The following is a 22,122-nucleotide window of genomic DNA, read 5'->3' on the forward strand; positions in this document are numbered from 1 at the left end:
AAAGAAAGAAAGCTTTGTTCCAAAATGCAGAGAATTATGTTATTGCATACACAGAAACTTATATGGCAGTCAGTGTGGGGACAGAATTGGTGAGAGAAAAGCCCTAGGAGAAGGACAGCAGTAAAAAGTGAAAAAAAAAGCAAGTAATCAGATGATTATGTTATATTCAGTGCAGTCGCCTGCTAAAGCGAACACATTAACTTGGGGTGCATTCAAGTTTTTCCCTCTTAAAAGTCCAAAATCACCTGGATTTGTAGCAGATGACTCCTGGTTGAAGGCACTAGCGCTTTTCTACACAGATGAGCAGTATATCAACACTGCTACAGCCAGCACTTGCATCTAGGCCATTGTGAGCTGCACAATGGAGTATTCCCTTTAACAATGGACCACACCGTACAGGTGAGGGTCTTGATGTATATATGCTATACCTTGTCAGTTATGCCAATGTCTTGAAGAAATAGGGAAGGAAAAGTTAGACCCTGACGTTGCTTTGAAGGAGAAGGCATAGGACCTAGTATGCTAGCTAGCTCCAGTGGTTCATGATAAGCAGAGCAACTGAAACAATTCGTTTCAACTCTGTAAGCTGCAAATTCAAACAAAATACGGCATTAGTTCCTTTTGTCTAGGGTACGGATCGCAGAAGATGCGAGCGTCCTTTACCGTCTTCAACCTCTCCTCCTCCTTGCACGCACGTGATCAGCGTTCCGATTGTGTCTCAGTGACACTGAAGCACGCAGTGGCTCTGCTGTAAGTTCTCGCACACACGCCAGCAACGTTCCGTAACAATGAATATGATACACTGACATCATCCTATAGCCACCAGGTTGGAGCACCAACACGGTGGGACACAACATGTCTCACATCATGTGCAAGCCATCTTATGCTTTACGACCTAAAATGCTCTGCCAACGGGAGCCACTTGTCATCGTGGTCATCGAGCCCTTCTCTTCACATGGGTTTGGCCACACCTCAGCATACTTGCTTACTTAGCAAGCTCATGTTCACTACAATTCATATTGCTCCTTAAGCTGCTTGCCTTATACACTGTAACACTCAAATTCGTTGCTATTAGGCAATATATTCGAGCAGTTCGAATATTCGAACGAATATTACAGTATTTGCATTCGCTTTGAAACGAATTTAAATTATTGTAAATTTCGAATTTTTCGAAATAAACGCATAGACATACAAACCTATGTAACCCCCTGTAAAAGTGGTTTCACTGCAGTGGAGGGGTGCTACACAGTGAATACACCTATCCAGGGAAAATCAGCACTGCCGTGAAGCCCCACTTCAAGATTAAATGAACAAATTACCCTCACATAGATTCCTCATTTTCTAAGTCTAAAAGCTCGTTATACAGGCTTGTATGCTTAAGGTATAGTAAATTTTAAAACTTAACCTATTTTACAGGTTATCACTTGCATTCTACCAAAAGTCAAATCCTGCTACGATTCAAAGTTGCTTCCACTTCCCTTTGAACCAAAAGGAATGACATTTGCACCATGCCTTGTTTCAATTAAAAAAAAATATTGTGCAGGTTAGTTGGGTCATGACAAATATGCTCATTTTTCTTTATAATAATAATAATAATTGTTGGGGTTTAACGTCCCAAAACCACGATTTGATTATGAGAGACGCCGAAGTGGAGGGCTCCGGAAATTTTGACCACCTGGGGTTCTTTAACGTGCACCTAAATCTAAATTCACGGGCCTCTAGCGTTTTTGCCTCCATCGAAAATGCGGCCGCCACGACTGGAATTCGATCAGTAGTCGGTCAGTAGTCGAGCACCTTAACCACTAGACCAGCGCTGTGGGTGCTCATTTTTCTTATAATATGTGATGTATACTATTCGAATTCGATTTGAAATTATTCGACCAAATCATTATTCGCTTCGAATTTGCTTCAAACCTAAAATTTACTATTCGCACAAGCCTAGTTGCAATCATATTCAATGCTTCGCCATTGCAGCGAAACTGACTTTTTTTGGGGGGGAAGGGGGCAGGGTTGAACTTCCACTAAGGTGCTGAGACGTGTACCTCCCTTTAGGGTCTTTGCCCCACACTTTAGCGGCTTTACCCATCCCAGGAGCATTGTTCGCTGCCGCTGCTATTCGTACTGGTTCTGTGTCCAATTGTACTTATGGTTTACTTGTCTGTGATGAGGCACAGGTTCATGTTGCTTTCAGTTCATATCAGACATGCTACATGTTTGTACTATGTGGTACTGTCTTGTGAGGCCATCGATTTTGTACATATGCTGATCAGGAGCTTCTGTGTTGTATAGTATTGACATTGTTTTGTACTTTCAGTGGCCAGTGCTGAAGCAGCCAGCCTTGTATTGGTAGGGGTCATTTAACCCCTTAACTGCTTTGGACTGCCCAACTTAACTGCTTAACTGCCCAAACTGTCCCCAAACTGCTTTGGACGAGCAGAGCTCGTCCTAGCGGAATAGGTACTCCCCTCTGGCGTTCAGGACAAGAGGCGCTCTTCTACAGCTTAGATTGCGTGTAATCTACCAGATGGCAGCATTTACTTGGCAATTTATTTTTCTCCTGCGGAAAGAGCGCGGTTTTTGTATGAAAAGATGGCTTGCGGTGGCGGTCACCCATGCATAACTGGCTCGTCAACACGAAAAAGAGGCTTTTCATTTTCATCATCTTCTTCGAGTGATGATCATTTGGATACAGATGTTTATCTTGTGTGCGGAAGTGAAAACAGCGAAGGCGGTGAATTGAGCATCTCCTCCGGTGATGATGAAAACAGCTCGGAAGAGAACATCGCGAGTGCTCATCAGTGGATCCTGCTTGATGCGGACAATCCTCCTGTGAAGCCTCCTCGCTTTCCATTCTTGGCCATTCCAGGCAAGACTTTCAACTTGTCATCGCCACATGACCTTATGGAATATATTCAGCAGTTTCTTCAAATGTGCTTCGTTTGCTCTCGGAAGCGTGCAGAAAACGGGAAAATGAGAAAGGAAACTCGATTTTGGTGCAGGAGCTGCAACAGGCCCCCTTCCGTTATTCCGTGTTTTGATTTGACTAAGTATGTGGTACAAATATTTTTTCAACATCGACAAGCTGCTTTTTAGTACAATCAGATTCGAAATCAGCAATAAAAAAATAGGCACTTTTGGTTGGGAAATTTTCAAAAAAATAAAGCACTTTAAGGGGTTAAAGGGGCCATGACAGCAAATTTTTTTGGTTTGAATTATACATTGCATGTTAAGCAATATGCATTCCAGGCCAAAATTGTAAGATGTGAGCACATATGACCCAAACAAAAACTCTCCATTATGTTTATATCACAGGTAAAAACCACAGCAGTGTGGCAACATTAGCTGGCATAAAAACTAAGTTTCTATGCCTGTTCTGCATAGGGCAACATCTGCAGCCAAGGTAGATAAATGCAACTCTTTAAGTGCATTTGAGCTTTTTTCCTTTGATACTGTGGGCTGAATCCCATATTATTCTTGCATAACCTAAGGCTGGCCATATAATCATTTTGTATGCATATTCAGTTTGGTGCTACGCATGGCAGTTGAATGTTTCCTTCTTAAAAAACTGAGCTTGCACTGGGCAGCTCTGCAGATGTCTAACAGGTATTTAATGGTTTCAAGTAGAAAGTAGACCAAACCACTACTAATAAATGCATTCAGGCATTGTACATCTGTGTGTTCCTGTTGTACTGTGGCCAACATTTCGGTGAAGTTTTATCATGGAAAGCTTTTAAATGCACACTGTACTTTCCGAAGGAAGAAAAACACTGTGCCAAATAAGTATGCAGTGTACGAGAAGTCTTGCATGCAGTTTTGCTGCATAGCCGTTTCGAGCACAGTCAGAGTGGCATGAAATCATGCTGCAGCAATTTTTCTGACTCATATCCACACATTACTCACAGCAACTCAAAACTTTCACCTCCAAAAATAAAAATTTAGAGGCAGGAGTGTTGGAACCGATCCATTCTTGGGCAGTGCACAGACAGACAAGACAGTTGTCTGTTTGAACATAATTTACATACCATGCTTATAAAAGGGCAATAATATAAGTGGCTAGCATTTGCATTATATAAGTCAGCATTACGGCTAACTTCTGTGCATGCCATCATTAAAAGGTCTGCCACAAATGGAACTCCAGAGGAAATACAAAATCTTTCTCAGTAATCATAGGCAAATCACATGAGTGAGTCCCCATAGGTAATGCATTTTTGAGTGAATAGATCAGCTAGCACAAGAATGTATAGGTGTAGCTGCTGTTTTGCGGCTCATATTTGTACACCAAGCTGTGAATGACGGCATTACGTAACAAGTACTCGTCAACATTCCCCTCATTCTATGCTGTGACAGGCCATCCACATTGAATCAGCTGATTTTTCTTCATATATAATTTCTGCAACTTGTATTGCGGGCAACGTGCATCATCCAAGTTTTCATTTAATTTATGCCACTTCATTAGCCTTCCCAAACTTACTTCAAGGCCTGTATATCCCTCTATGTACCAATTTCAAGTTAAGGAAACACCTTCCCCAACAGTTCAAAGATTTAGGAGCATTGTTTAGTCTTGATTTTGACATAATTAGGTCAAGAATTGGATGTTTTTTTCAAGGATCTAGACCACAGGCTATTCTTAGCAAGTGCAGATACTTCCTCTAGTAACTGAACATCCACACTGTGGTAAAACATAAGCCTGAACTTGCAAATCAAGCGAGACTGGTTCTTCCTCCCAGTGACAGTGTAACTCAATGCACAAAGCTGTAGATCATATTTTCACCACAGTGTGTTCATAACCACAATGCAACAACTTCAAGACAGCGATGTACTTGGAACATTGCTGCAGCAAGGGCACTTACTACTTGCGAGGTCAGCTGGAGTGCACACACGCAATATGAACAAACTACACTAAATTAAACTGCCAAGCAAAATGACTCCTATGAATTGAGAAATGTATGGAGTGAAGGAAGAAATGACGATGATAATGAGGAGGAGAAGGAGGAATGCACTGGTCACTCGAACTCAATTTAGTGATCACTACAGTGAGGGATTCTTGCCCAGCAGTGACCTTTCAAAAAAAAATACTATGAAGAGATCACCACAGCTGCATTTCCATGGCAGAAAACCCAGTACTCTATTTGCACTTGTAGATTAACTAGATTGAACAATTTGGAAGCCAATGAACCCAAATCATTTTGCTATCCTCCCAAACCAGCAGGGGTCATGTAATTTACAGCGTGCGCTACATACCCGGCATGCCACTGTAAAAGCTACATCAAGTGAGTGCTACTAATAGAGAACAAAAGAAAGGCAGGAAGGGGAAGATGGAAGCCTGCGATGAGAAATTCGTAAACAGGGGGTGCAGGCTTGAAAAAGACAAGTCCACTTGTCAAAATGTCGGCTCCAGCACACACCCCCTGTTTACGAATTTCTCATAATAGAGAACAAGTAACATAATATGAAACATCCCTGGACAAGTCAGATTTATAACTGCTTATTAATGGTTGAAATTCCTCGACAACAAGGCTTACAGAAAAAGGAGAGTTAGAACTCTGAACTGCCAAAATGCAAGGCTTTTCAGGTGGATAAACCAAAAAAACACAGTTAATGAAGCCAGAAATGAAAGTGAGGTAGAAAGTGAACATTTTAACTCATCACGGAACAGCACTGCTAACTACTTAAAGAGGCCCTCTAACACTTTTCAAGAGTTCCTTTTTTATTTACAGAGTTATGGGGACTGATAGTTAGAGATAGGTCTAAACATCGATAGGTGAATGTTTAGCCTTTTAATCATGCAAAGAAATCACTATATCACTGATGACCACATGAGCATGCAATGGCCATAAGCATTGCTGGCATAAATGACATCCCCAGGCACTCGTCCAAGCCAGGTTAAGAACAAAGTTGCAGATAATCCGTCTACTGCCGCAATATCTTGCTTGAGATTTCATTTCAGTTTTGTTTGCTGTACCTCTTACATTAATGCAAACAGACATGGCGCCAGATTAACTGTAATTTTTGTGCAGATTGACTAGTGCACGTGCCCCCAAGAAGAGCTGAGTGCGATAAGAAGCATAAAACCTTTTGTTGACAGTGCAAAAGGTACAGTTTACAATCTGCCTTTGACTTGTGGTAGCTATTATGTTGGCCAAAGTGGACGATGTCTTAATGATAGGCTCCGGAAGCATCATTACATGTCCGAGATGAAAGGGGGGTTTTTAGATGCACACTGTACATCTTGCACTGTTATGACCATGTGTGACCCGATTTACAATGAGTGTTCAGTTGTGAGCAGAAGTAGAAATCAGGTAACTCGCAAGATCACTGAGGCGGAGTTAATTGATAGATTAGGAGACGCATGTGTTTCAAAACCGTCAATTGCTCTTCCTTAGAAAGAGTTATGTTTCTTGTGTCGTGATATGAATTTTGTGCAGACAGCGCACACGTGATGTGTCAAGGTCTTGAGCTACATATGCGGTTGCTTGTTTCCAAATAAAATACTGTTGTAAGTCAACGCTCGTGTGTGTCAAGCCTCTTCTCCGTCTTCGTCTTATGCACTTTCATGCTGTATCATGCCAAACCAACAAGCCCAAACAGCTGCCTTAGTTAAAGAATACTGCCCCAAAGCCATCAGCTGAGTGTCCTGGTGCTGAAGGTGATAATAATAAAATGAAAATTGTTAGTCTCTTGAAGTGACTTCAAGGACTTGTCACATCTCACATGAATTTGTAAGCCAAAACATTTTTACCTACTAAACACAGAATTTGTCAAAGCTGTACTTCCACTTCAAACTTTTTTCTCAGAAAGAAAGCTACACAATAATGAAAACATTCTACCCCAAAGTGAGAAAACCATGGTTCCCCAAGAGTCAAAACCTTGACATTTGCTTGTTACAATCCTTTTGTAGTGAACCACACTTCCTTTTCTAGGCTTTCTGGATACATAAATCATCCACACAATTAAGCATACTAATGTTGAGAAATTATGTGCTCATTACTTGGTGTTGAACAAAGACATTTGAAGATACTGAGTTATATAAACACCAGCAGCCTGCAGCTGCTGCACCACCACAACCAAACTAGTCTTTTTGGATTCCTTAATACAACAAAGGTATTGAAAGCATGGTCTTAAAGGGACACTAAAGGCAAATGTTAAGTTGACGTTGATGAATGAATGAAACAACTTTATTACGAGATCCGGCCAGTTGCTGGTCCGGGCCAGACCGCTCAGATGGAGGACGGAAGACCTTGTCTTCCACTAGCCTCCCTGGCCTGCTGGATAGCCCAGGTTTGGTCCTGTAGATCGGAGCTGAGCAGCATTTTCCGCCATCGCTCCCGGAGAGGTTCTGGGGAGTCTGTTTGTTGATTGGGACACACCCATAGCATGTAGCTTAGGGAGGCCTCTCCTATTCTACATACTTTACATATTGAGTCGGGGTAGATCTCTGGGAACGTCCTGTGTAATTGAACAGGGTTGGGATAAGAATCAGTTTGCAATGTGCACCACTCTGTCGCCTGTTTTCTATCTTAATTTTGGGTGAGGCGGAGGGAAAATCCTCCTCAAGTCTCGATAGTACTTTGTGTATTCTCCATAGCTGGTTGTTCTGTCTTTCATTAGCATGTTTTCGGCAACAGCATGTCCCGACGAGGGTACCCCTTGGGCTGCACGGCGCGTTAGTTCTCGCGACAGCACGTGGGCCGTTTCGTTCAGGTTTAGGTGGCCGTGTTTGTGTGTGCCGGGAACCAAATTAGATATCTACGTTCTTCCGAACACGTCAATTCCTGGCTCTGGGTTAGAATTCTCAGGGCATGTTGCGAAATACGTCCGTGTGCAAAATTCCTGATCGCGACTTGTGAATCGCTCAGAATGAAGCTGTACTTAGTGGAGGTGAGGGCCATGGCAATGGCCACGTCTTCAGCTTCCTCTATTCTTGTAGTTAAGACAGTACATGCGTTAATGCATTTTCCGGTAGCGTCTACAGCCGCTGTAGCATGTGCTCTCTGCTTGGCGTATGGGCTCGCGTCTACAAACAGGGATTTTTCACTCGTGTCGTGTATCTTGAGCAACGCTTTTGCTCTGTGGCGTCTGCGTTCTGCGTTGGTGGTGGGGTTCATGTTTCTAGGGAGTGGATTTATCACGATTTTGTTGCGGATTTGGTTGGGAATGTCTCGTTTCTCTCCGTGCTGAACGTGGTATGTAATACCCAATTTTGTCAATATGTTTCTGCCCGTTTTCATCGCGGAGAGCCTTTCTAACTGCGAGAAGCGCTGGGCTTCGGCAATCTCCTATAGCGTGTTGTGAACGCCTAGTTTCAGAAATAGTTCCGTGTTCGCATATCCTGGAACACCTAAGGCCTGTTTGTACACTTTCCTGATCAGGGTGCTGATTTTGTTGCTTTCCGCTTTGTACCAATTGTGGAAGGCCGCTACGTATGCAATGTGGCTAATTACAAACGCCTGTATTAGGCGCATGACGCTGGTTTCCCCCATGCCTCGGTGTCCTTTTGTAACTGTGTGCACTAGCCTCACTGCTTTAGCGACTTTAGTTTCTAGCTTGTGGACGGTTTTCCCATTGGTTCCCTTGGATCCAATGATTAGTTCTAAGACCCGTATATGCTGGACTGTGGGTATAATTTTGCCATCAACCGTATAGATTCTAATGTCTTCGTGCTGGCGGCTGCCTACGTATGATTTGGGTGGCCTGCCTTTTAGCGTCGGTCTATACAGAAGAAGTTCCGATTTTTCTGGCGAACATCGAAGACCCGTACCATCTAGGTATCTCTCCACCGTGGCTACGGCTTCTTGCAGCCTCTGCTCTATGTAGCCGTCGCTACCGTCGCCTATCCAGATGGTTGATTGCTGAAATAACATTCCAGAAAACCTCATAGTGCTTGTTTCGTACCAAGGAAATGCTTATTTTGAAAGAAAATCATGTTTTAGTGGTCCGCACAGCGTTAGCGTACTTCAAATCGCCCGCCTGAAAAGGCCTCCTGACGTAGCATTTGCCTTGCCCAACGTTGCCCGCCTTTACTACCCGGCAGCTAATGCTGCGGTTTCTGCTCTGAAGGGCATATTACAAGCCTTGCCCAAGTTGCGGTAGATCTTGTAATCCTCTGCACAAAAGTGCAGCGAGCACACATGCAGATTCCTTGGGTTGTTTAGCAGACTGTCGTAGAGGCATGGCACTCAGCCACTTCGGCATAGGTTTATTTGCAGCACCCATTGGAAAGTCATTGGTCTCTTTGCTGCAGCTGCAGCACACACCATTCAGGCATCCGGCAACATAACAGGGACGCGGCATTATGTCGAACTTTCCGTCAGAGCGACTTTCACGAGCCTGCAAAGCACACGCAACAGTACGCGATAACGGAACTACCACTGAGACACGACCACACGAGCAGAGAGGAGCCCGGCAAAAACGGAACTTTTAAACCGCCCGTGCCGTTCTCCTTGGTCCAACTTCTTTTTTCCACGAGTGAAACAGAAATGCACAAGCAGCATTTTATTACGTCTTGTAATGTATGGAATGTTACTTTTTTATTATAAGTAGTTCGAGTACTAGTGATTTATTGTACTCGGGACACTTGACGTCGTCGGGCTCATTCCAAAATGTCCCACTGGTGACGCATATCGTGTCCTACACTTACCTTGTGTGTCCTGTGTGTGTCTGTGTGTGTCTATGCTGCGTCCTGTGTGTGTCTATGCTTCTTGTGTGTGTCTATGCTTCGTCCCCGTGTCATTTTGCGCTTCTTAAATGATGAACCATTTCCAACTAGGCCAAACAGCCGTTTTGCTTAATTTCTCAATTAGTAGAGCACTGCTGTTGATAACATTGACGTTTTAGGCGTTCTCAAACATTCATTTTTCACTCTGACATAAATTGTTATTTGCCTTCATTGTCCCTTTAACAAATCCCCAATGTAGTCAGATTGCACATGTTAGATAAAAGACCCTTTGATTAATTCATTTAGTCAGAGCATCTTTTTTTAGACATAAATTGCAGCTCGCCAGCTGAAACATTACACTGCTTTTCACAGGTATGATTACAGTAGCTTCCAGTGTTGCGGAATGGGCGCCTCCATTCCATTCCTTTCAATTCCTCGGAATGAAAAAACTATGCCCATTCCCACTCCGGGAATGGCCGGGCAGTTCAATTCCATTCCTGTAATTCCTCAACGTAGGAGAGGCATCTTGAGAGTTTTATCGAGTTAAGAATGAACGCTCCATGAAGCTCTTGTCAACAGATGCATTACGAACTGCAAAAGTATGCAAAACACATTACCAAGGTCGAGGGATAGTAGCTTGGTGACATATCTCGTACAGTACAACCACCCTACTAATTCTCATAGGGGCAGTTCTCCCGCTATCAATAGTAGTATTTGCATGGTCAGCATATTTCAACAAATGGTGATGTTTTAATATTGTTTAAGCTTAAATGTGTTAATGCTAAAATGACGACATAGCATATTTTTATGCTGACAAAAGTAGTGTTGAAGAAGACTAAGCAGTTTTGCCACGCGTCTGGAGCGGTCGTGAATGTGGAGAAAAGTAAGATGTGGTTAATGGGGAACAAAACCCCCTAGATCTGCTGGTATTAGTTGGAACAGTGCACCACTCGGGCACCTTGTGCGTTTGCATCGAATACTGAACACTGGGCTGCACTGCTTGTCAGCACTCACGCTTGTCAAGCGCGCGTCTCAAGCATGGATGGGTGAGGAGAAATTTCTGTGTTCGCCTGTGCACAGGTATGCAGTGGAACCCTTGTCGCAAAGGTTATTTACGTGTGTCAAGTACCAAACTGCTCGTGAGATAAAGATCAGGCTGGCACATAGAGTATTCGCCACTTTTGTGAGGGGGTATCAATGGAAACCAACACGCAGGGATAATTTGTTTCTCCCTTCAGTATCGGCTGGGATAATGCATTTGTGGCGACCACTGCGCACAGACTTACGCAGCCTCCGTCTCGTCATTGATTAGCCCGGCGTGACACAGCTACCTGCTGCAACACGTTTCCGATAAAAGACAGCGCCACGCAGTTCCGTCGGAGGCTTACGTCACCACCGCTGGCTATATAACCCAAGCTACCAAGCTTGGTTTCATGTTTTGTTTCTCTAACCTTTCGAAGCGCAGCATCGGCATGCTTGCCCTGCTGCTGCTACTGCGTTAATAAACATCGTTTTGTTTTATGTTGGGATCCGTCCTTCACGACTCCGCATCCCACATCTGGTGACCCGGAAAACGAACAAACCGCACCGCCATGACCCGGACCTTGGAATGACCTTCCAGAAGATTCCACGGGACCTATACGCCGAGTCAACCGACCTCTGACACGCCTATCACGATGGCGCTGCGACCGGATGAAACCACGGCGCACTGCATCTTGCTGCCGCCGGAGTTTCCCGAATTCTGGCCGCAATGTCCAGCCATCTGGCTCATCAAGATGGAGGCTGGTTTCTCCCTGCGTAACATCGTCTCGCAGCAGGACAAGTACGCCATCACGGTAGCTATGCTTCCTCCTGCTCTGCGACGCGTTGTGCCTCCTCTTGGGCCGCAGGCATACGACCAACTTCGAGGGTTCGTGCTAGCCCCACCGCAACCGGCAGCAACCGTGCCCGCACCTGCCGCAGCAACCGTGCCCGCACCCGCCGCAGCAATCGTGCCCGCACCCGCCGCAGCAATCGTGCCCGCACCCGCCGCAGCAGCCGTGCCCGCACCTGCCGCAGCAGACGAGCCCCCGGCACCCGCCGCAGCAGACGAGCCCCCGGCACCCGCCGCAGCAGACGAGCCCCCGGCACCCGCCGCAGCAGACGAGCCCCCGGCACCCGCCGCAGCAGACGAGCCCCCGGCACCCGCCGCAGATGTTGGCGCAGGACCACCACCATCCCGTCGTGACCACCACGACGGTGTTGCATCCGGCGCCGCCGCAACATCTCCCCGTGTATGTCTCGGCGCCCATGACGTCGGCGACGATACACCACCAGCCACAGGCGCCTACTACAACGGCGCCACCAGTCGCGGAGAAGCCCGTGAAAGCGCCCACGTACATAAGCGCGCCCGGTGCGACCGCTCTTTCGCGGACCCACTCGGCCCTCCCGGAGCGTCTCTCCGCAGCCCCGCCCGTCAGCCGAACGGCTCGCAGAATCCACGCGGTTTCTCGATCCGTCCTCTACGCCACTCTCAGCCCCAACCCCCAGGAAAAAATTGAGCACCCGTTCGCCACTCCGTGTTACCGACCAGGACAGGACCGACTCAAGCCCCCGCGTACATCACGGCGAACGAACCTGGCAGCGCTACTCTTTCAACTGGCGTACGTCCACAGCCACCGACGTCGCAGCCCGCTCCTTTCACGACACGCTCTGGACGTCTGGTACGCATCCTAGATTTCTTCAGACCCTGAGGGCTCTGCACTCCGCGGGGGGGTGATGTGGCGACCACTGCGCACAGACTTACGCAGCCTCCGTCTCGTCATTGATTAGCCCGGCGTGACACAGCTACCTGCTGCAACACGTTTCCGATAAAAGACAGCGCCACGCAGTTCCGTCGGAGGCTTACGTCACCACCGCTGGCTATATAACCCAAGCTACCAAGCTTGGTTTCATGTTTTGTTTCTCTAACCTTTCGAAGCGCAGCATCGGCATGCTTGCCCTGCTGCTGCTACTGCGTTAATAAACATCGTTTTGTTTTATGTTGGGATCCGTCCTTCACGACTCCGCATCCCACACATTTGTTTGTACACTAACTTATGCCTCGGTCTGTAGTAGGTACGTTGCTTATAAATGTACCGTGCTTGTAATCAGCCATGCCATTTTAAAAATACTGCTTTATTGTTAATTCGAGGCTTATGTTTTATGTTTGAAAAACAGCGTGTAGACGAAAACATGCTCTATTTTCGGAAAAAGACGTCATTCCATTCCGTACAAAAGGCGCTTAATTCCATTCCCATTCCATTCCTCCAAGAGTTGTCCCCATTCCATTCCGGGGTTGCAGAAATGTGGAATGATTCCGGAGTCATTCCAATTCCGGAGTGGCAACTCCGCAACACTGGTAGCTTCAGCAGCCAGACTTTGAACGGTGCAAAATATGATAACAGCCATGAAATAAAAATTTCAATGATGGCTTAAAGAAGTCCAGCAGGGCAAAACTACTTGGCATCCATCATAAGCAGGGTTCTGCAATTTTCGATTGCTACAATAAAATCAAAATAAACCTCACAGGCATAAAGTACTGAGAATTCATATTTATCCAAGCTTTCACAGCACTCAGATGGGATTACATGGCCTTGGCACAACTGCATTCATAGAAAAAGTGTGAAAAGCTGCATACATTCAATGTGACAACAAACTCCCCATACAACCCACTCATGTAGCTAAACTGCCTAAAAAATTCAAACTAGATACTCTCAATACTTAAGGAACTAGAGGCCAAGTCGAATCTTTTGCATGATATGTACAGTCTTCTTGACGTACACATGAAAACGCTGCTATGTCAATAGCAATGGCACAGATGTTGAGTGCATGCCTGACATACTAGACAAGAAAGGCTGAGAATTCATCGACAGCTTCAGAGTGTGCTATGCTGCTGCTGCAGCGAAATGAAACCCTGCCATGCAGAAAAACATTCCTCACGACTTGCACTACACCAGTGTGTACAGTAGAACCCCGCTGTTATGTTCCCAGGTGCTGCGTTTTCCTGGCTGTTACGACGTTTTCGGCCGGCTCCAGCATAGCTCCCATTGGTTCCCGTGCATAGGGAACCCCGCTGTTACGTCACAACTGTAAGACCGTTCCCGCATTGTACCGGCCTTCTGAGACGGTCCAGGTGGCCATGTTGACGTTTCACATGGCTTGGCTTGGTCCATTTGGCGGCTTGATGATTGAATTGGCTGCCAGAATAATGGAGAGCTGAGCTAGTTGGTACGTATTCATTCTAAAAAGAGACGGGGCGTGCAAACATGGAGCGCTGCCAGAAGCGGTGAGGGCGACATCTATAATGCATTTTTAAGTCCCGGAACCAGAAACACGACCTCCGAGATCTGTATTTTTCATCTAAACATGACGTTTGTGACACGTTTGGGTGCTAAAAATTGGTTTCGATACATTCAACAAAAGAAGAGACTTCGAGATTCATTTTTTTTTTGCCCGGAGTCACCCTGTCTGCGTAGCCAACAGCTTGATCGCCCTAATAGCGCTGGATTTGTAGCAGAGATTTGCGCGCAGTGACGCCGCCAAAATCCACATGGCACTGCAGGTGCTTGAGACACGCCTTGTACTGATCAGGTATGAGAAAATGCGGCAGGCAGCATTCCACGATTTCTTCAAGCGAATTGTTTGAAATAAAATTGTGTGCTTCTCACCGCTACTCTAATTTCTCAGTTTTTCCCATTTGTCGGGTCTTACATTTTCCCTGCTCCTATTTTTATTTTTACAGTCCAGTGAAAAATGTATCAGTGGGGTTCTACTGTAATTGTGGCAAAAGATTATGCACACATGAAGAGAAGACTACCAGCCGTATTTCAACATGATGTGCAGCTTTTTGCATTTAAACCACTAAAGCATGACACTATATTTCTGGTAAGATAGCTCTCGAACTATCAAGCCTGCAATGTTAAAAAAATGTATGCAAAATTTACAAATGTCGAGGCTGGCCCAGTTTGTCTTGTCCTGCACTAGATATAATGGCTTTTCCTGTACGTAGTATAAGTATCAAAAGGGGGTGTGCAGTGACTGATCTCAAAATTGCTGATACGCATGTATGTATACTACAGTAAGTTGTAAAGGCAACAAACTGTTCTGCTATCGTAAATGTTCAGTATAAATAAACGATTCTTGGTTATGCTCCCTGCAATTTTAGTTAGACAGGTAGATCATTAATTAATCAGTCAGTCAATCATTTAGTTAGTCAGTCAGTCAGTCAAGTCAGTTCATTAGTTTTCATTCGTTAGGTTAGTTTCTGTTTGTTTACAAAGCTGCTTCTGTGGTAATTTCTTTTACTGCATCAAAAAAAAAAAAACAGGATGGAAAGGCACGACATGGTAGGGGCATAGGCTGAATGTTTTTCAGGGGGGGGGCACCTCCTTGATCTGTAGTGGGGGCCGGGCAGGCAAATGTGGTCGAGTGTCATTTTCTGCTCTGTATGCTATGGCAAAAAAAATTCCGGGGGGGGGGGGGGGGGGGGGGGCAGGCACGGGCCCAATGTGCCCCCCCCCCCCGGCTACGCCTCTGCGGCATGGACACAGCGCTAACTTTCAATGTCTGATTTATTTGCTGAAGTGACACATGTATAATTAGAAGACAGCAGCAGCATGTGCATGTGTGGAAGTTAGCACTTTCAACAGCGAAGCATGTGTGAACTGAAGACACAATCTTTAATGAGAACCAACAGACAATCAAGCCAAGGAAAGTATAGAGGACGTTATTTGTAGTAATTATGATATAAATGTTACCTGTATATCATAATTGCTACAAATAATACCCTCTATACTTTCCTTGGCTTGATTGTCTGCTGGTTCCCATTAAACGGTGTGTCTAATAACAATGAAAAACAAGCCCTTAAATTCCCCTTCTTTCGTTCAAACAAGTTCGTAAAACATAAGCTGCAAGATTATCAGATGTAATTTTATCTCAACTGTCCATCCATACGAGCTTAGCTGTTTTAAAGTAAAGCACTAACTTGTACAGATGCACATATGTGTGCTGCTACTGTCTGCTATTTTATACATGTGTTGTTTCAGTAATAAAACCAAATCTGGAAGCTAGAGCTGTGTCCGTATTGTGCCTTTCCGTCCTGTGTTCTTTATTGTGCTAAAAAAGTTATATTTGGGTGTACATTAAAGAACCCCAAGTGGTCAAAACTAATATGGCGTGTTCTGCTATGGCATGCCTCATAATCAAACCGTGGTTTTGGCATGTAAAACCCCAGACTTCATTCAAAAAGTTACTATGTTAAATTACCAACATGTTCCAGCATATGTTCTTTCATAGTTTTTGGGGGTGTGGATGAAACTAAAGAGTGACTCATGCTAAAAACGCAAGAAAACTCTGGTTTTCATTCTAGCGCCAAAGAAAACTCCGATTAAAAAAAAATACCATATTTTCCCACGCATAACCCATACAAAAAATGAAGAAAAATTGAAGCTAAAGTCGAGGCACCAGTTATACGCAAATTGTGGTGTGCAAGGTGCCTTTACAGCAATGCTTAACAGTAATGCAAGGAAGGTGGCAGTGACAGCGATGGCAGAAACTGAGAGGAGAGGACGGGGCAGTTATATTGAGGGCTGAATTGAGTGAAAATAAAGCTTTCACAGTCTCCAAGCACAGTTAGTGGGGGCATTTCTAACAAGGTGTAAAATTAATTTGCACAGTTGTAATGTGTAAGTAATACACGGGAATCTTCTTCAGATTTTTCCGCGGGTTGTTGTTGAGGGTGCGGGTTATATGCAGGGGTGGGTTCTACGCGAGAAAATATGACAATAATAGTAACCAACTTTGTGCAAGCACCCTCTGATTTTACAACGAAATAAACTCCTACAACATAGAACCCTACTCATAAGCCAGGTACATACAAATAAACCAATAAACACATGCTCTCTTTCGCTATATTATATGGTTAATGCATGCAGGCTAGCCAAGAGCAACGAAAGCACTGACAAACACGGGACAGAAGTTAGCATACTAAGGCAAGAAAGTAAATTTCAAGAAGGTGAGATGAGATAATATACACATTTGTGGAAAAAAAGGAAGTGCAGCTGTGCAGCTCTTGAAAAGACGAAAGAGAGATACACTCCGTTTCTCACCAACAGGTACAGTGAAAGGTTATGACAGCCATTCATTGGTAGTAGGAAAGAAAAGTGTTCAACACTGAGCAGCCAAACTGAGCAGAGAGCTAGAACACCATGCAGTAGTGCAACATAATATGCAGGACAGACTGGTGGTGTGAGAAAGACTGGACACACCTACCCCAGAGGGTGAGGTCTCGATTGGCCACATCCACCATCTGGAGGTAGGCAGGGTTTTCACTTGCGTTTTCTAAACCAACCACCAACACAGAGACACCAGGTTAGAACCATAGCAACAACGACATAGCACAGGCTCCATGCTCTGGTATAATGGCATCCTCAGCAGGTCCCTTTTCTGGAGGCACAAAACCTGAGCTAGAAATGCAGCCCACAGATGGTCACCAAATCCTTAAAGCATACAGGAAGCTTTTTCACTACAAAGGATTGCTGGTTACTGCATCACAACATCAGCTTCCTTCATGTACAATGCCAATACAGTTAAACCTCGATATAACGAACTTCAACATTAGTAAAATTCTCAATACAGTAGAACCCCGCTGATACGTTTTTGAAGGGATCGTAGGAAATAAACGTAAGAGACGGGAAACGTAAGAGCCGAAAAACAGGAAAAACGGCAAAATATTTAGTGGTACAGAATTTTATTTCAATTCTTACGAGCAGCACAAAAATTGGCGCGCTCAGCCGCGATCTAGTCGATGGATAGAAACGCGGAGCTTAGGACGGCCTCATACACAGAAATGTAATCAACGTATGTGATTTTTTTAACACCAACAGCTGTAGGCATGAAAGAACTAAGCACACACAATCACGACCGGCGCGGCGAGTCCGACCGCGAACCGCACGCACGACCACGCGAGCTCCAACCAGCTCGAACGCCTCCCGTTCTCCGACAAATAACGATGATGATGAGTCTACGCCAACGCGATGGCAGAAGTGAATGACAATCTCGAAGGCCTTGCTTTCGCAAGCAATTACGTCATACACGCCATGTTTGTGCAATACAAATCTCAGAGGCTATGCTTTTGTCAATAGTAAATGCCAATCTCGAAGGCCTTGCTTTCGCGAGCAGTTACGTCATAGACGCCATCTTTGCAATTTGAATCTCGAAGGCCATGCTTTTGTTTGCATCAATTGAAAGATTCTGTTGCTTGCGCCTCTCATGCGGCTAATATTACGGTCAAACGAGGCCAAACTGCGTGAAAATGCACCATGGCCGCTCTCTTTGGTAGTCACTCGGTCGGCTCCGAGCGCACTTCGCGACGTATCATACGGGAACGGTCCGACAGTTACGATGTAATAGCGGGGTTCCCAATACATTGTATCCTATGGGAGCTATGCCGGGACCGGCGGAAAACGACGTAACAGCCGGGAAAACGCAGCAGTGAGGAACGTAACAGCGGGGTTCTACTGTATAATATAGTATTCAACTTTTTATAACTTCATGTCCATAGAGCGCCATGTGTGTCCGTGTTTATCAGTGATTTCAATAGTATAACAAAGTCTGCTGCCACAAAGGATGGCTGAGGCAATAAGTTGAATCTAGTGCGGCTGTCAGTGATCAAATAGGTATAGTTGAATTAGTTGTATTTTTTGCCAACGCATCTTTCAAACTTTGCAGCACATAATAGTGGCCGCCGAAGTGAAGAATTTTCTTGTGGCAGCTGCAAAATTAGGTGGCCATAGCCAGAGGTCGGCAAACTCACTCATGAGTCGACTCACTCAGATTCAGATTGAGCCGTGAGTCTGAGTGAGTCCGGGTGAGTAATATTTTAGTGAATTGAGCCCGAGTGAGCCCGATAGAGAAAGATTTTATTGAGTCTGAGTCCGAGTAAGCTCTAAGCGCAAGATATATTTCTGGAGTGAGTCTGAGTAAGCTGCAAATTTTTTGCCGACCTATGGCCACAGCTACCAAGATGTGCCATCAAATCTCAGATGCCATAAGCTGGAGAGTACAGTAGTGATAAAAGGCACTGATGGGCATGCGTATCAGTGCACCATATCAAACACTCTACCATCATGCGTTCTATACTGCATAGTTCCGTATTCCACATGTTCCTTGCATTAGCATCTACTGGTAATTTGGAATTTTTCCCGTCACTAGACAAGTGAAAAGCATGGATACAAGCAGCAGTGCTTGATTGTACTACACACAACTATATTTCTCGCTTACCTTGCAAGCAATCTCACTCAGTGAGAAAAAGGATGTCACCGACAAGGCTAGAATCTTACAAGCGATCTCAATCAGCAGGAAAAAAGATGTTGCCACTTGTTTTGGGATACCACAGAACTCACTCTCCATAACTTTGCTTTGAAGTCAAAAGAAGCGAACCTCAACTTTCTGAAGAAAAGCACCAATTCTTAGTAAAGGAAACGAACTGACAGATGATTTGGCTGTAAATAAAAGTGTTTTCAGTGAGTGTATTGCTCCTGTAACCAGTTTCGGATTTAACCAGCTGAATGATTTTTAAAACCTGGGAGTTATGTGGCAAAAGCAATTCCCAATACTTCTGTAGGATTTGAACCCACACATAACATTAACCAAAATTTCTCCTGCCCTGCCAGATCTTCCTCAATTCTTTGAACATGAAGTGCATACAGCGTTACAAAACTAAAAGTGTTGTTACCATATACAAAGCTGCCATAATTCAAGTTGTCGTCTCGCTACCACGTGATTTTAAAGCAAAGCTCTTTTGTTTTTGTGGCGTCAAATGGGCTTTGATACTGCATTCATTGAAATGGTTGCAAATCTGCAGTTTTGCTTGGTGCAAATATCCCACTTGAGTGAACTTCAAGGTACCCAAGAAAATAGTTCATTTAACTGAAACTTCACTAAACTGAACATGCACTAGAATCTGGAACAGCATAGACCACACTAGACATCGAATCAAAAGTGTGAAATGCAGTTTACATTATATAGTAATTATGTATATACGTGAGCAACAGTTGCGTTGCTGCCTATGTCATTTTGAAAAAAATATCTGCAATTTTCATTGGCACTTGTGCTTTTAAAGCGCAAGAAGTAACAAGGCTGTCTAAAGAGCTTGTTTTTGTGCCTTTGCTCTGGCATAATTTATTGCTGAGACACGAAGTCCTGTGACTTTACAAGGAAGCCTACAGCCTCAGCTAGAGTTGCAGGATTTGAATCTGCCTCTGCCGACGCTGCAGAGCGAAAAACCTCGTTGAACTGATTTCAGAAATAAGTCCATGCCCACTGATCAAGTTCACTCATTTGATATATTCACTATTTAGAAATTTGTTTAACTGAATTTTTTTTGCATAAAATGCACAGAAAGACCACCGGGGGTTTTCTAAAAGTTTGTTACCCTGAAATATTTGTTAAAGTGATGTTTGCAAAACTGAGAGTTTACTGCAGCAACCAATGTCATACTACTTTGGCAAACATCCAAGGATTTTGTTGGCAAGTTGCAGTGGTAGAATGAGGGAGAAAGCTTCATTTACACTGATTACATACAACATTGCATTGGTCCTGCATTTTTTTAAGGCTTTCTCCATTCCGTATGGCCAGTGTGAAACATGTCATCGTTCATCACAAAACAGCGCACCCACACCCACGCGCTGTTCTGTGATGAAGTTCTGCCAATTTGCCCTAATTGCTATGTCACTTCATCGTGATGGTTCAAAATGTAAATGTAGTAGCAAGGAGTCAGGTTAAACAAAACTGACTTTTTATTTTGTTACTAAAGTTCTTTCAGACTGCCCCATTACTTGGACATTTTTCGTGGCCCTTTTTGTGTAACGAAAACAACCCACCAGTGGCAATACTTTCCATAAAAGCATACCTGCCAACCTCACAGCATGAAAATTCGGGAGACCGCAGCGGGGGAGGGGGGAGTGGTTTTTTTTTTCTTTTTGCATAGCAGAAATTACTAAGGCTGGAGACTGACATCAGAAAGAGGTAAGGATGTTTGTTTTGAGCTGCTTGAACCAAACTTCTTTACTTGTGAAGGCACCAAGGCAGTTCACAGGCGCACATGGTACAGAATCCGTACTTGTCACCGTTCCGCGAAGTCACAAAGCACGGAAGCCCAGCTGTGCGAGTCCAGAAACACTTGCAAGTACTTTGATTTTGACGCCGTCATCGACCTTCTAACTGAACTCTGGAAGCACGCAACCCCCATGGCAGACGGCGTAGCGTACAAAATGCGGGGGCCAAGATGGAGAGGCAAAGATTCTGGCTAGGCTCAACGGAAACGATTGCCGCAAATGAACTGAACGGTGGCCAGAGCGGCAAGATTGCGACACGCGGCACTGTTTCTCCCAAGCACGCCAATATCAAGAGTGCACAGCCCAATGGGGGCCGCTTACTTACCGCCGGTCTGCCGGCCACCCCTCCTTTGGAAAATGGAATGTGCTCAACGGTCACGCCGTCTCGTGATCGGAGTGCTCGTGCAGCGCCGCGGCTCGGGCCACCGTGCACTTTTGGCAATCTTTTTCCGTTGAGACTGTACCTTTTCCCTCGCCTTCTTTTGGTACGGTGGCGAGTGCTTCTCACGGCCAGCCGGCCAACCTTCGCCCAGATGCGCAGTGCCTAGAATGTACTCAGCGGTACTCTACGATAAGGTTACAATGAAATAGAAGTGTGGTGGCGAGTGCTCTTCCGCAGCACCGCCACAGCAGGAAAGGCTGACGTGCGCGCATGATTTAAAAAAAAAAAAAAGAGAGAAAGAAAAAAAAACCCGCCTCTGCTGTGGTGTCCACGTTTCGGGAGATTCGAGATGACATTCGTACAATCGGGAGATTAGGTCCAAATTCGGGAGTCTCCCGGACAATTCAGGAGAGTTGGCAGGTATGTAAAAGGTCAAATTTCAGCAAAACAAAGTTTTAATACATAAAGTAAAGCGTCACATTTTCCAACTTTGTTAAAGGGACTCTAAAGAGCCAAACGATTTTTCTGGTATTAGTAAACTACTCTGTCGCGATGCAAAAAACACCACGCTTTATGCGAAAAGATGCTTAGTAAGCGAGAAACCACGCAAAAAGAAAATGTGGGTGGCGACGCCACCTTGAAGTTTCCGCACCATTCGCCGTGACGTCACATATTTTGACGGCGCCTACCAGGGCCTACGTAGTTCCTAAACGGTAAAAATGAAGTAGTACACTGTCTCCTGAGGGGGGCATAGAGTTAACAAGTTTGAGAAAATTTTGTTGAGCCAATGGCGCCAAAATACGATAAATACACTTTGAAATCCGTGACGTCACACGTGAGGATTTTGGCGTGAAATTTAAAAATGAAACATTGAACTTCATTTTCTCCGTTATTAATACACCTATGATGGTGAAATTAACGACATTATAGTTCTAAAAGTACAATTTATCAAT

At 44.7% G+C, this 22,122-nt stretch overlaps 1 protein-coding gene across 2 annotated transcripts in view; it reads right to left on the bottom strand.

Annotated features, from left to right (window-relative positions):
* The window catches only part of LOC119405196 (solute carrier family 66 member 2), a 49,363-nt gene that overhangs the window by 16,016 nt on the left and 11,225 nt on the right, over positions 1 to 22,122 (bottom strand). The window contains exon 4 of one of the 2 annotated variants that reach the window (XM_037672016.1): positions 16,943 to 17,011. The exons of the other annotated variant lie outside the window; for it this stretch is intronic. Within the exon in view, the coding sequence (XP_037527944.1) occupies positions 16,943 to 17,011 (69 nt within the window). The remainder of the gene's footprint in view (positions 1 to 16,942; positions 17,012 to 22,122) is intronic. 2 annotated transcript variants of the gene reach the window in all.

Source organism: Rhipicephalus sanguineus, chromosome 1 (assembly GCF_013339695.2).
Source record: "Rhipicephalus sanguineus isolate Rsan-2018 chromosome 1, BIME_Rsan_1.4, whole genome shotgun sequence".
Classification (NCBI taxonomy): domain Eukaryota; kingdom Metazoa; phylum Arthropoda; class Arachnida; order Ixodida; family Ixodidae; genus Rhipicephalus; species Rhipicephalus sanguineus.